This window comes from Thamnophis sirtalis, unplaced genomic scaffold, assembly GCF_051295495.1.
Source record: "Thamnophis sirtalis isolate CommonGarterSnake01/CBP01778 unplaced genomic scaffold, rThaSir2_p1.2 scaffold_1, whole genome shotgun sequence".
In the NCBI taxonomy this organism is placed as follows: Eukaryota; Metazoa; Chordata; class Lepidosauria; order Squamata; family Natricidae; genus Thamnophis; species Thamnophis sirtalis.
In genome coordinates this window covers 116,798,331-116,810,108 of record NW_028261381.1, presented here as the reverse complement: position 1 = coordinate 116,810,108, position 11,778 = coordinate 116,798,331, and the positions used below count along the sequence as shown (strand labels likewise).

Genomic DNA, 11,778 nt, shown 5'->3' with positions numbered 1-11,778 from the left:
CTTGGACTCTTATTTGGTTGGGGGTGTTACTTGGAACCCTGACACCCTAGCATGTTTTATGTGTGCGCCTAATATAAGTCTACCCCTGAAATAAGCCCTACTTAAGAGCCTGCGCAGCTGGCTGCCCGCCCATTCCATCTGGTTGTTTGTGGTGTCATGGGGTGAGTTGTGGGGCTGCCCTATGTATCCTGCATTGGCTTACCTCGGTCCCTGCAGCCGGGCCATCCATGCCCCAACACCTGCCTCGCAGTGGCAGCACCAATAGCCATATGCAGCAGGAACCTATGTGGCCACTGGCCCACTTCTGCTTGCTCATGGCCGCCATGGAGCAGGAGGCTGAGTGATGTGTTGGTGCCACGGCCACAAGGCAGATATCGGGGGTTGAATGGCATGGCTGCGGTGGCCCTGAGGTAAGCGGGTATGGTGCACATGGGGCAGGTCCATCCCCCACTTGCCTCATGGCCATGGCACCGGTGCATCGCTCAGCCTCCTAAAATAGAATTTTCTTACCCAGAGAAATAGATGTACTTGATACAACTTGTAATTGTTGTCCTGTGTGTTCAGCATTTCCCTTACTATGAGACTGAATGAAATGCTGCATCCTACTATCAGCAGAACAGAATGTTTCCCACTGGAGGAAGGCAGGAGGAAGAGGAGTGTATGTATGTCTTTCTCCCTACTGCTCTTTTTTTCCCTTGAAGCAGGCAGTGTGAGGTGTTGCAGGAGAAGGCAAGACTTTGCCCCAGCATAAGTTTTCACTGGTTTGCATTCCACTTATGGATGCAATTCTTTCATTCCTTTAGACTGGGTTAATAATATATTTGTGAGTCAAGGAGGGACAAATTGTACACCAGCTACAGATTGCATGTGTTTAATGTTTACTCTTATTGCAAGATGCATCACCAACTGGAAAAAAAGGGAGTAAAGAGCAGATGTATAAAAAAAAAATAGAACGAAACTCTGCCTTTCAGATGCCAGATTCTTGGATTGTATGACAAATGTTACAGTATCTTCTGACAGTGAACTTTGGTGTGCTTTTTATGGAAAGACCAGCATATCCCCACCTAGATTTCTTCAGCAGCACCATTAAATCAAATAGGATTTATGTTTCAAAAAGATATGGAGCTGGATAGACATTCCACATTATATCATGAACAAAGGAGTAATTTAGATATCAGGCTAATCATCTGCTCAGGGAAGGAATCTGGTTCAAGATCTAAACGGAAAAGCTCTATCCATACAATTTTTTGACCTAGCTATTGATTACCAGTATTGACAACGGATCAGTCTCTTTTTGTGAATATCCTTTTATCTAACTTTTTCTTAAGCATCTCCTATCACTTTAGGGAAGCTTATTAATAAATATAGAAGAGTCTGCATAAAGAAAGAAAACTAACAAGAAATGGACTTTATACTTTCTGCATTCAGAAGATCCTCAAAGTAATATTTAGCTGAAGCTTAGGTTCATCTTACCAACAGGAGGGAGGTTTCAATCAAGGCTACAATCTCAGCATGGTTATCAGGCAAAGTTTTATTGATACATATTGATACATTTACATTACACATACTGTACTGTAAATTCAAACAAATAAAGATTCCTTAAACAGAAACTGAAAGTACATGATCAAATATGTAGAACAGATACATTCCTGCACTATTTATGGGACACTCATTTAAACAAGGAAACCTGGTTTTGTTACATATTTTTAAAATATGATAAAAAATCAGTTGACTGAAAATCTAAATTATAAAGATATACAATGTATTTTCAGGTTGACCTTCTGATAAGTGATACTGTAAATGTACTCTTATGGCCCATTATGCCTGAATGGTTATGAAGTTACCCAACCTTCCACTGTTAAAGCAGTTATTTCATTCTCATGCCAATTAGCTATATTAATAATTGCTCAAACTGTGAGGGAACTGATGACAACATTTCAGGTTTATTATAACATCATGCAAAAAACAAGTGACTCACAGAAAATGCTGCATGAAGGTAGTCGGAATTCAATTAAGTGATTTATTACAGGTTATTTCCATATCAATCCAATTTTCAAATGTTTTTCTTTTCCGATTCTCTATCTTTTCCATTTGTTAGCTGTATGTTTGTTGCAGATGGTAGGAATTAGTTTAGGTTTACAAGCCTCTGACATGCCACAAATTCCAATTCTCACTCTAAAACAAAAAAACAAAAAAAATATTTTTTAATTTTTTAAAAAATGAGATTGAATTTACAGATAGTTCTTTTTTTAACATAATTGACAGAAATGTTTTTTTTTTCAGGTATTCTGTTTTCCGATCAAAAATAAGAAACAGCCAAGAGCTGGCAACTAGTTGTCCCCCAACTAGAAGGGAGACAGTCTACCTGAAATGTGTTGGGATCACAGGTGTTGCACCAACAGAACCTTTTTAAAAGACCTGTAGCATTTGCCTTTCAGTGGTTCATGGTTTCTGAACAGGAAACAAATTTTAGATGTAGTGGTTTCTTCAGCTTGCCATACTAATACAGAGACCTGCTTTCACTCTGTCAAGTAGCAGCAAAACCACCATCCTTGAAGAGGACATGCAACTGCAACCATCACATGACGCCTTGTGCATCTTCAAAGCCTTGTTTAGCTGAGCTCTTGCAAAAAACACAACTGAAAGTGAAAAAAAATTAAAGCCAAACAAAACAGAGTAGTAGTTTAGTTAAAATTATGATTGGCAAAGAGGTTAGGAGTGTTTCTGCACTGGATGTTTTAAGGAACTATAATCAAATTGAAGACACTGGGGTTTTCATAATGGCTCAGTGACTGATTGTGAGATTCTTGAGAAATGTCAAGATCAGCTTAGAAGGATTAACAAGAAGAATTACATGTATGCATATGCAACTACAGAAAATCTTGTGAAATTTATAGATCAGATCCTGAAGTCCTGTTCAATACAGAGGGACATTTATGAAAAATGATATGCAGGATTATGCTGTACATTTTACAAATTCACTTGCTTTAAATACTTGCTTTCTACAATAAGAATTTATTGTGAAAGTTGGCAGAATTAATCACTCTTAGAGGCTAATATATGAATTGTATGTTCTAAATTTTATTTTTATGACAGCTGAAGGGAACAGGGCAGGAACACACAAAATCAATGACACATTTTCAGGCAATTATTTCAGTTAGCTATAGTGTAGAGACATAACAGAAATATTTACTCTATTATCAGTCGGTCCATGACAGTATATATACAAATAATTCTTTGAACTCATAGTCTTAGAATAGCAGAGTTAGGGAGGCCACTGAGAATAAATATCTGTTCAATTTAGGAATGGAATTCAAATTAAATAATTCACAATGGGTAGCTGACCAGCCTCCATATGAACATATTTAGTAGATATGAAAATATTCAGTATAGCAAAGAGACACCTATCACAGCTTTGACTAAATGGTTCAACTAGTGAACTATTATTGTTAAAAGTTTTGTTCTACCATTTGGTCAGAATCTGCTCTCCTATTGCTGTTATTTTGTGTCTTCTACTTTGAGATGATAATAAAAAGATATAACTATTGTATCCCACTCCTGCAGCATTTTTCAAACTTGGCAACAAGATGTGTGCACTTGAACTCCCAGAATTTCTTAGCTAGAGTGTTGACTCTTGGCTACTACCTGCACAAGTTTTTGACAGGTTTTTTTGGCAAGACCTGCAGAACTGGTTTGGCATTGCCTCCTTCTTAGCACTGAGAATGACTGGCCCAAGATCCCCCAGCTGGCTTTGTACCTAACAGGAGACATAAAAAGGCTGGTTTCTAGCCTGATGCCTTAACCACTACACCAAACTGGCTCTCTAAAATTTCCTACCTATAAAAAAACAGAAAAAAGCAATGGCACATCAGGCCCTAAGAGTTCAAAGACAAACTGCATGATAAACCCAACCCATTGAAAGTTGTATAGCTTTCATTTTGATAATGATGATGATAGTTATTACAGTTAGTCAGCCAGAGGTTTAGACTGCATTGGGCATTTTTATCTGCCTATCAAGTCCTTCATAAGGACCTAAGATAGACTGTTTTTTATGGTGTTAAAGGTATCACTGAGCCATGGTGGCGCAGTGGTTATTCAGTATTGCAGGCTAAGTCTGCTGATTGCCAGAAGTTCAATCCAAATTGACGGTTGACTCAGCCTAACATCCTTCTGAGGTTGGTAAAATGAAGACCGAGATTGTTGGGGGCAATATGATGTGTCTGTAAATTGCTTAGAGGGGGCTGTAAAGCACTATGAAGCAGTATACAAGTCTTAAGTGCTATTGCTATCACTGCACGATGCAAACAGTTCTAAATAAAGCTGAAGTGATGTTTTGGGATTGCACCCAAGGAGTCTATTAGTTTTTGTGTTATCTTTGCTTTCTTTTGACACAGTCATTTGATTTATATTTGCAGATCTGATTTTTTCCAGGTCTTTTTCTACTATTGTATTGTCTCCAGGTATTTTTTGATCTGTATTATTGACAATTGTTAAATTTGAGGTCCCATATGGTTTGTCTGTTTGAATTCTAAAGACCCAGAGCCCTTTATTGTCTTCATTTTCTATTACTTTGTCTATTTTGTGGTGCTGCTAGTCCTTACTTGCAAAAAAAATGTGGACGTCATGTGTGCTTTGAGGAATATGAAAGCTATGCCAGATGTTCAATCACATTGGACAGTTCTCATCAGATGAATAATATCTCTCCCATAAAACACATAATGAGACGTTTACAGAAACCATACCAGATTGGTCATCACCTGGGTCAACAAGTATCATGTCAGGTTTTGGAGCTCTTGGACATGTAGTGACAAATAAGATACAGGACTCAGAACTGTTTGCTAGTAACCAGGGCCAGCAGCTGCAAGATTATGGGAATAAAAGTTATTAATCTGTTACAACTATATGAAGATTGTAAACAAAAAAATGAAAGCAAGATAGTACCATAGTAATCTAAAAACATCTGCAACATCACTTGAACAGTGCTATAATCCTTCCTTTCTTTTTCTTTTTCTTGTTTCTTTCTTCCTTTCCTTTCTTACAATCTATCAAACAACAGCATTTGCCTATCCTTAGGAAGGTTTCAATAGCTGGACAAAAAAGCCAAATCCATTATAAACATCTAGTTAACTGTGTGACCAATCATAATATTAAGCCTCCAAAGAGAATCTGTTCATCTTATAAGATCTTGGAGAGAGCTTGACAAAGATCTCATTGCTAAAGAAATTCTATCTATAGAAACTATGTAATAGGGCCTTCGATATACTTTTTGTCGTCTTGTTTTTATTATTTGATTTTTTAGAAAATAAGACACGTATATAAATACAGTTTTTCAAACAACCTTAAAAGCTACATGCTCTATTGGATTCTTCACCAGACTTTCTGTAGGAATTAACTTATGAATACATTATTTTAAATCTTGTTTTTATATTAAAAGTCTGAAAGTTTTCATCAGGAAAATATCTTGAAATTTTAATACGTGTACCTGGCGACTGAAGTAGAACAATGGTGTAACATAATTTCTTAACAATGTAATTTGAGCATTCCTTTGTTCTTATCATAATACACAGCTCACTCATCTTTCCACATCAGCTGAAAGAAAAGAATTCAAACTTCTTGGTTCTTTGATGAAGAGGGATTTAAATTAAAACCACTTTGAATAGAGATTTCAGAATAGGTAGAGATCACCAACAGAGAACTTAATTCAGAACTGATACCACAATAACTGAATTAAATTAAATTAAAAGAAGGCAAAGAATCTTTAGCAATTATCTGATTATTTCAACATCTATAGGTTTGTAAAATTAAAATATATTCTTCCAAGAAACTTACAAGTACAAGTAATGCTTGACTTAAACCATTCATTTAATAACTGTTTGAAATTACAATAGCATTGAAAAAAGTGTCTTATGACTGGTTTTCACATTTATGACCATTACAGCATTTCCTGGTCACAAAATCAAAATTCAGGTGCTTGGCAACAGGCATGTATTTATGACACTTGCACTGTCCTAGGTCATGTGGTCACCATTTGTAACCTTCCCAATGACGTCTGACAAGGAAAGACACAGGGGAAGCCAGATTTGCTTAATGATCACACAATTCACTTAACAACTACAGTGATTCACTTAAGAACTATAGCAAAAAAGTTTGTAAAATAAAGCAACCATCTCACTTAGCAGCATAAATTTGGGGCTCAATTGTAACAAGACTACTTGTAACAATCTACACACATAAATATATATTTAAAAAATAAAATAAATTTATATTGTGAAATACAATGTAACATAATAACAACCAAGATTGTGTATATTGTATTGTTGGTGACAGAAGGAACTTCCAGTGTCTCACACAAGAGCTCCCCCTTCTGTTATATATCTCATTTTACAATATTGTAAACAGAAATGATCTAAAATGCTGTTAGTGATGAAGCAATTTTAGATTATTGAAGAAATTTGAAATCAATCTTTCCTTCTTTTTCCACAGAAAGAAGGGGTTTTGGGTTTATTCAAAACTTTGCACTCATTCTAGTTTTATTTATTCTTTAAGGACAAGTTGTCTCAAGAAAGCTACTTGAACATACTAATATTTATTTATTGTATGGCTTGGCTGCCAAAAGTTGCTATTTCATTTTTTCACATAATTGTACTATTCAGGGTACACCACAAGCTGAGCAGGTTTTACCACAATTTATTAAAAATCATAATACTTCTACGCTATTGGCATATGAAATAAAATGTCAAGTATTGAATCTCTTGGCCTTTGATTGTAAATTCCATTAAATTAATGGAACTGCAAAATGATTAGCAGGATAATCAACATTTCGCTTTCCACGGCAAAAAAAAACCAAACACCTTATTGAATTACCTTGAGCCTTGATAAAATACTAAATGAAGTCATTGGTTTTCCTTCATAATAGTCCTAAATCTTATCCCTCAAAGGATACTCTATGATAAGCTTAGCATATTACGCCTAACCAGCTTTCCCAGTCTGCACACCAAGCTTTTAGGTTTGTTGTGTTGTGTGACCACAGCCAACCATGGCTTAGCTAACAAACCATGGTCTTTTGTTCTGTTTCATTAGATGAAATAGCACAGGTCTTAAAAGTTTTTGTTATGTTGCTCATAAAACTCAGGCACCCAGTTGGAATGGAGTTGAATTAACAGAATAACAGAGTTGGGAGGGACCTTGGAGGTCTTCTAGTCCAACCCCCTGCTTAGGCAGGAAATCCTACACCACTTCAAGACAAATGGTTATCCAATATCTTCTTAAAAACGTCCAGTGGTTGGAAAGAGCTCAGTCGTCGAATTTTAGAGAGAAACACCGAATAACTTTGCCAAGTAACTCCCCCCCCCCCAATATATGAACCACAAGAGCTGCACCTCAGAAAAAGCGAAACCAGCTTGAACCTGCTATTAAAACCTTTTTTTAACCATTGCTAAAGGGAGTCACGACGGGTTGCATCTGTCCATAGAGCCATCAGAAAGACTCGAATCGAAAGTCAAAACTTTCAAAAAGACAAATAGTCATTCTTCGGTTTAGTGCATCTACGTTTTATTTTTAAACGCGAGGACCGTTAGGTGCCTACAGCTATCGCCTGAACGTTTTGCTTATTTATTATTTCTCTTACACTTTCTAAATCACCTAATCCCACAGACTCGGGGGGAAAACGCGAAAGGCTCCACGGATAACTACATCGTTACCAGCACCTCCCCAATCCTTCTCACGAAATGACGGGCTTTCGACGCGACCTGCCTTTATTTACCTCGGTGACCGTTGAGGGCGCCCAAGGGGTCCTGAGAGTTCGAAGACAGAAGCCACCCAATCAGATAGCAGGGCTGGGCAGGCGCTCTGTTTGAGTACGTGATTGACGGCCTGCGCCCAGAGGACGGGCGGCTTGAGGAGATGACGGCCGAGTGGTGAGGAGAACAGCGGCGGTTCAGAAAGGCGGCTATGGATGGTCCCGGAAAAAGACTGGCCCAGCTGGCCGTGCAGCAGCAGCTCCGAGCCGCCTACGGGATCAAGTTGAAGAATCGCACCGGGAAGAGGAAAGCGTCCAGGTCGACGGTCGCGGGAGGGGTGAGTCGGAAGGTACTGGGGAAAAGGGGGGCGTTCCGCCATCAGGCGCCCTTTTGGACTTTCGTGAAGGCGCTGGCGAAGCCGTGGGAGTTGCGATGACCCGAGGCGTCAGCGTCTGATGGAAGTTAGGCAGCTGCCCTTCTTGCAGCTGGTTTGGGCTTCCCTTCCGCTCGAAGGTGCTTCCTCAGTTGTTCCCGAGGACCCAGACAAAAGGACTTGAGAAGACGGACTGTGTAAATACAGGAAGTCCTCAACTTACGACCACAATGGAGTCCAAAATGTATGTTGCTAAGGGAGAAATTTGTTAAGTGAATTTTGCCCCATTTGACGACTTTTCTTGCTCCATTTGTTAAGTGAATTACTGCAGTTACTAAATTAGTAACACCGTTGTTAAGTGAAACTGGCTTCCTCATTGAGTTTGCTTAACAGAAGGTAGCAAAAGGGGATCACATGATCCCTAAACTGCAAATGTCATAAATGTGAATCAGTTGTTATTCCGAATGTTATTCATGTGGCCAATGGTTATAAGTGTGAAAAATGATCATGTCACTTTTTTCAGTGCCATTGTAACTTCGAATGGTCACAAAGTCAACTGTTGTAAGTCAAGGACTACCTGTACAACTTTGGGTGGGAATACAGTAGCTATCTGCAAACAATAGTCATTTGCTATCATATATCTCTGTTAGCAAACAAGGTCTGCTATGGTGGCAAGGTAGACCTGAGGGCAGGACAAAAAGTAACGGGTGAAAGAATTTTAAAGAGAGATTCTGGAACTGAGGAGAAATTTCCTGACAGAACAATTAATCAGGACAGTTTAATTCCAGAAGTTGTGGGTGCTCCATCACTGGAGGTTTTCAAGAAGCGACTGGACAGCTATTTGTCAAAATGGAATAGGGTCTCCTTGAGGGTTGGACTAGAAGACCTTCAAGATTGACTTCCAATCCGATTCTGTGTTGTATGGATTAACCAATAAAAATAATGTGATTAATAAATGCTACTTTGATTTTGAAAATAGGAATATGGAAATGTCTATGGAGATTGTCCAGGTCATGATTGTCCCAAAGGTGCTTTTTCAAGAGGCAACCAGAAAGTCCAGTTGCCTCTTGAAAAAGCACCTTTGGAAATAAGGAAAAGTCTGTTGGTCTGTGTCATTACTATTTATAGAGCCATCAGACTCGAATCAAAAATCAAAGCTTTCAAAAATACAAATAGTCATTCTTCAGTTTAGTGTAACTACATTTTTACTATCATTACTGATTATATTTCTGATCTGATACTGATATTTAGCTCTCGAAACAATTTGATCTATTTAGAACTTAAGATGCGGGGAGTAAAACTACTTGCAGTTTTCTTTGCTTGAGCAATCTTTTCCTCTAACTCACTGATTCTATAAAATAATTTTATTAAAACTACCTGTGAAAGGATACAGTGTGAGATTGTAGGTTGCAATGATTTAGGATTTAACATGCATAAAAATCAAGTAATGACTTTATTATTTATTTGATTTATTTGCCACCTACAGTATCTCATTTCAAACTTACTTGGGGCAGCTTGCATCATTAAAAGCATTAAAACCATAAAACCATAAAAGATAAATATTTCTAAAAGGATAAAAATAGTCTTGCTAAGATACTTACCTATATGCTAATGGCTCAAAAGAAAACATCTTGATTTAATTACAAATGTACTTTGCTAGATTCCCCACCCCTCTCTCCAAATAAGCATAATTGAATTGATCCTGTTTTCTCTGCTGTGTAACTGTTTTAAATTCTAGATAATAAATTTATATTTTTGGTAGACTCTTAAAATAGAGAAAATTTAAAAGAAGCATTAAAAGATAGATATAATACATTGTGATTTTAATAGTAGAGAAAGAAGTTGATTGTTACATCTCCTTGGGATAAAGATACAATGCATATATATTGTATCTTAGAACTATAAGGGAAAGCAAACAGGCAAGTGGTTACTTATTCTTGCATGAGTAAGCAAGTATATCTATGCTTAAAAAGAGCACAATCTGATTAGATAAATGCTATTTATAGTTTATTATTCTGGTTAACATACCATTGGGTAACTTCAGCTGATGAAATAAGCTGTTATCCTAAACCTATATCACACAGATAGAATTCAAGAAGCTACTGCTACAATACAAATTATATAGAAGACTTTCATACGAAGTTTTTAGATGGTTGTTTTTTTTCAGTTTTAGGTATTTTGTACATGTTAATAAAGTGAGTAATTAAATTATTAACTTTGGAATGATTGTCTAGCGACTAATCTAGAATAAGGGACTTGTAAACTACAACTTATTTTTTTTTGTTTGCTAATATATCTACATTTAAAAAAGAGATAAATGGATTTATACCAAAAGCCTTTTTAGATTTTAGTTCATTTTGTTAGTGAAGCATATTTTTCTACATTATTAAATGATATGTTTTATTTTTCAGGGGAAAGTATTTGGAATATTTCTTCAAGAATTACCTCAAGTTGTATGTGAATATGGAAATATACCTTGGTAAGTTACAATTTGACTATAACTAGAGTCTTCACAAATATGGCAAATTTATGTTACATCATATATAAATTAGGTTTAAGTTTTGGTAAAAATATAACAGTCAATAATCAGCTCTGTAATGCAATAAGCAGAAGACATAAGGACTCTTTGTTTTAATGAGGTGACAATTTATTTGTTTCTAGCATTACAGTGCAATAATAGAAGGGTGAGAGAAAACAGTAGATATTCAGGGTAAAAGTAACCATATATTTTTATTTTTGCAAAGCTGCTAGTGGCAGAATAAAGGAAGCTGCCCTTCGTCCAGAATTAAACAGTGAATATTTTATATATCTCATCCTATTAACTATAATATTTACCAATCTGAATATAGTCAAATTAAGACCAAGACTGCAAAAGCTAAATTCAAGTGTTCTCTCTCTCTCTCTCCCTCCCTCCCTCCCTCCCCCTTCCTCCCCTCTCTCTTTCTCTCTCTGTCCCCCTTCCCCCCTGTCTCATCAGCTTTTTAGTTGAGGCTTGTCAATACTTGGAAGAACATATTCAAATAGAGGGACTGTTCAGAAAATCTGGATCAGTTGTTCGCTTAAAAACTTTAAAGGTACAGCACTTCCCCATTCTGTTTTATTTTTAACAATGTTGATATGTTGACACTGATGTGCTTAATATTGCTGCATCCTCTTTCCACAAATTTATACCAAAACCAAAATATGTTGTCTATGTGTAGGTACCTTGAATTACTCAGTAGATTTGAGCTTAATTCCAGATCTCCATTGCCATTTATCAAAGTATGCTGTTTTCTCCATTGATAATCTTTATTTTCTTACCATTCTTAGAATAAAGTGGATAAAGGTGAAAATTGCCTATCCAGTGCACTACCATGTGATGTTGCAGGACTTCTGAAGCAGTTCTTCAGAGAATTGCCTGAGCCAATCCTTCCATATAACCTGCAAGAAGCTCTTATTAAGGCCCAGAAGTTAGACAGCGAGGAGCGGAATTCTGCTACACTGCTCATCTCCTGTCTTGTAAATGAGGGAATAATTGAAACTCTCAGATATTTCTTCCAGTTTCTCAAAAAAGTGTCTCTGAGGTAATCTGCAGATTTCATGTATATTTTGGGTTTGATATGCCCTCTGTTATATGCCTGCAGTGGAACTGTAGAAGATATGAGGACCAGGTGGAGGTTTAGAGTA

The 11,778-nt window shown here is 37.0% G+C and overlaps 1 protein-coding gene and 1 long non-coding RNA gene across 6 annotated transcripts in view; one reads left to right on the top strand and one right to left on the bottom strand.

Moving 5' to 3' along the window:
• Window positions 1-1,570: 1,570 nt before the first annotated feature.
• On the bottom strand, window positions 1,571-7,845 carry LOC148049707 (uncharacterized). 2 transcript variants are annotated; one of them, XR_015697704.1, is made up of 4 exons: window positions 7,763-7,845; window positions 5,483-5,589; window positions 4,743-4,858; window positions 1,571-2,175 (listed from the first exon to the last, which is right to left on the bottom strand). It is a non-coding gene; the product is annotated as an uncharacterized LOC148049707 (long non-coding RNA). The 2 variants fall into 2 exon arrangements; XR_015697705.1 differs by having other exon boundaries at window positions 4,758-4,858.
• Window positions 7,846-7,855: 10 nt separating this feature from the next.
• The window catches only part of ARHGAP11A (Rho GTPase activating protein 11A), a 12,965-nt gene continuing 9,042 nt past the window's right edge, over window positions 7,856-11,778 (top strand). For 2 of the 4 annotated variants that reach the window (XM_087723048.1, XM_087723052.1), the window contains exons 1-4: window positions 7,856-8,088; window positions 10,524-10,591; window positions 11,090-11,186; window positions 11,422-11,675. In XM_087723048.1, the coding sequence (XP_087579174.1) occupies window positions 7,951-8,088; window positions 10,524-10,591; window positions 11,090-11,186; window positions 11,422-11,675 (557 nt within the window). In that variant the 5' untranslated portion in view covers window positions 7,856-7,950. Of the gene's footprint in view, window positions 8,089-8,333; window positions 8,357-10,523; window positions 10,592-11,089; window positions 11,187-11,421; window positions 11,676-11,778 lie in introns of those variants that run through there. The other 2 variants (XM_014066389.2, XM_014067893.2) reach the window with 2 other exon arrangements.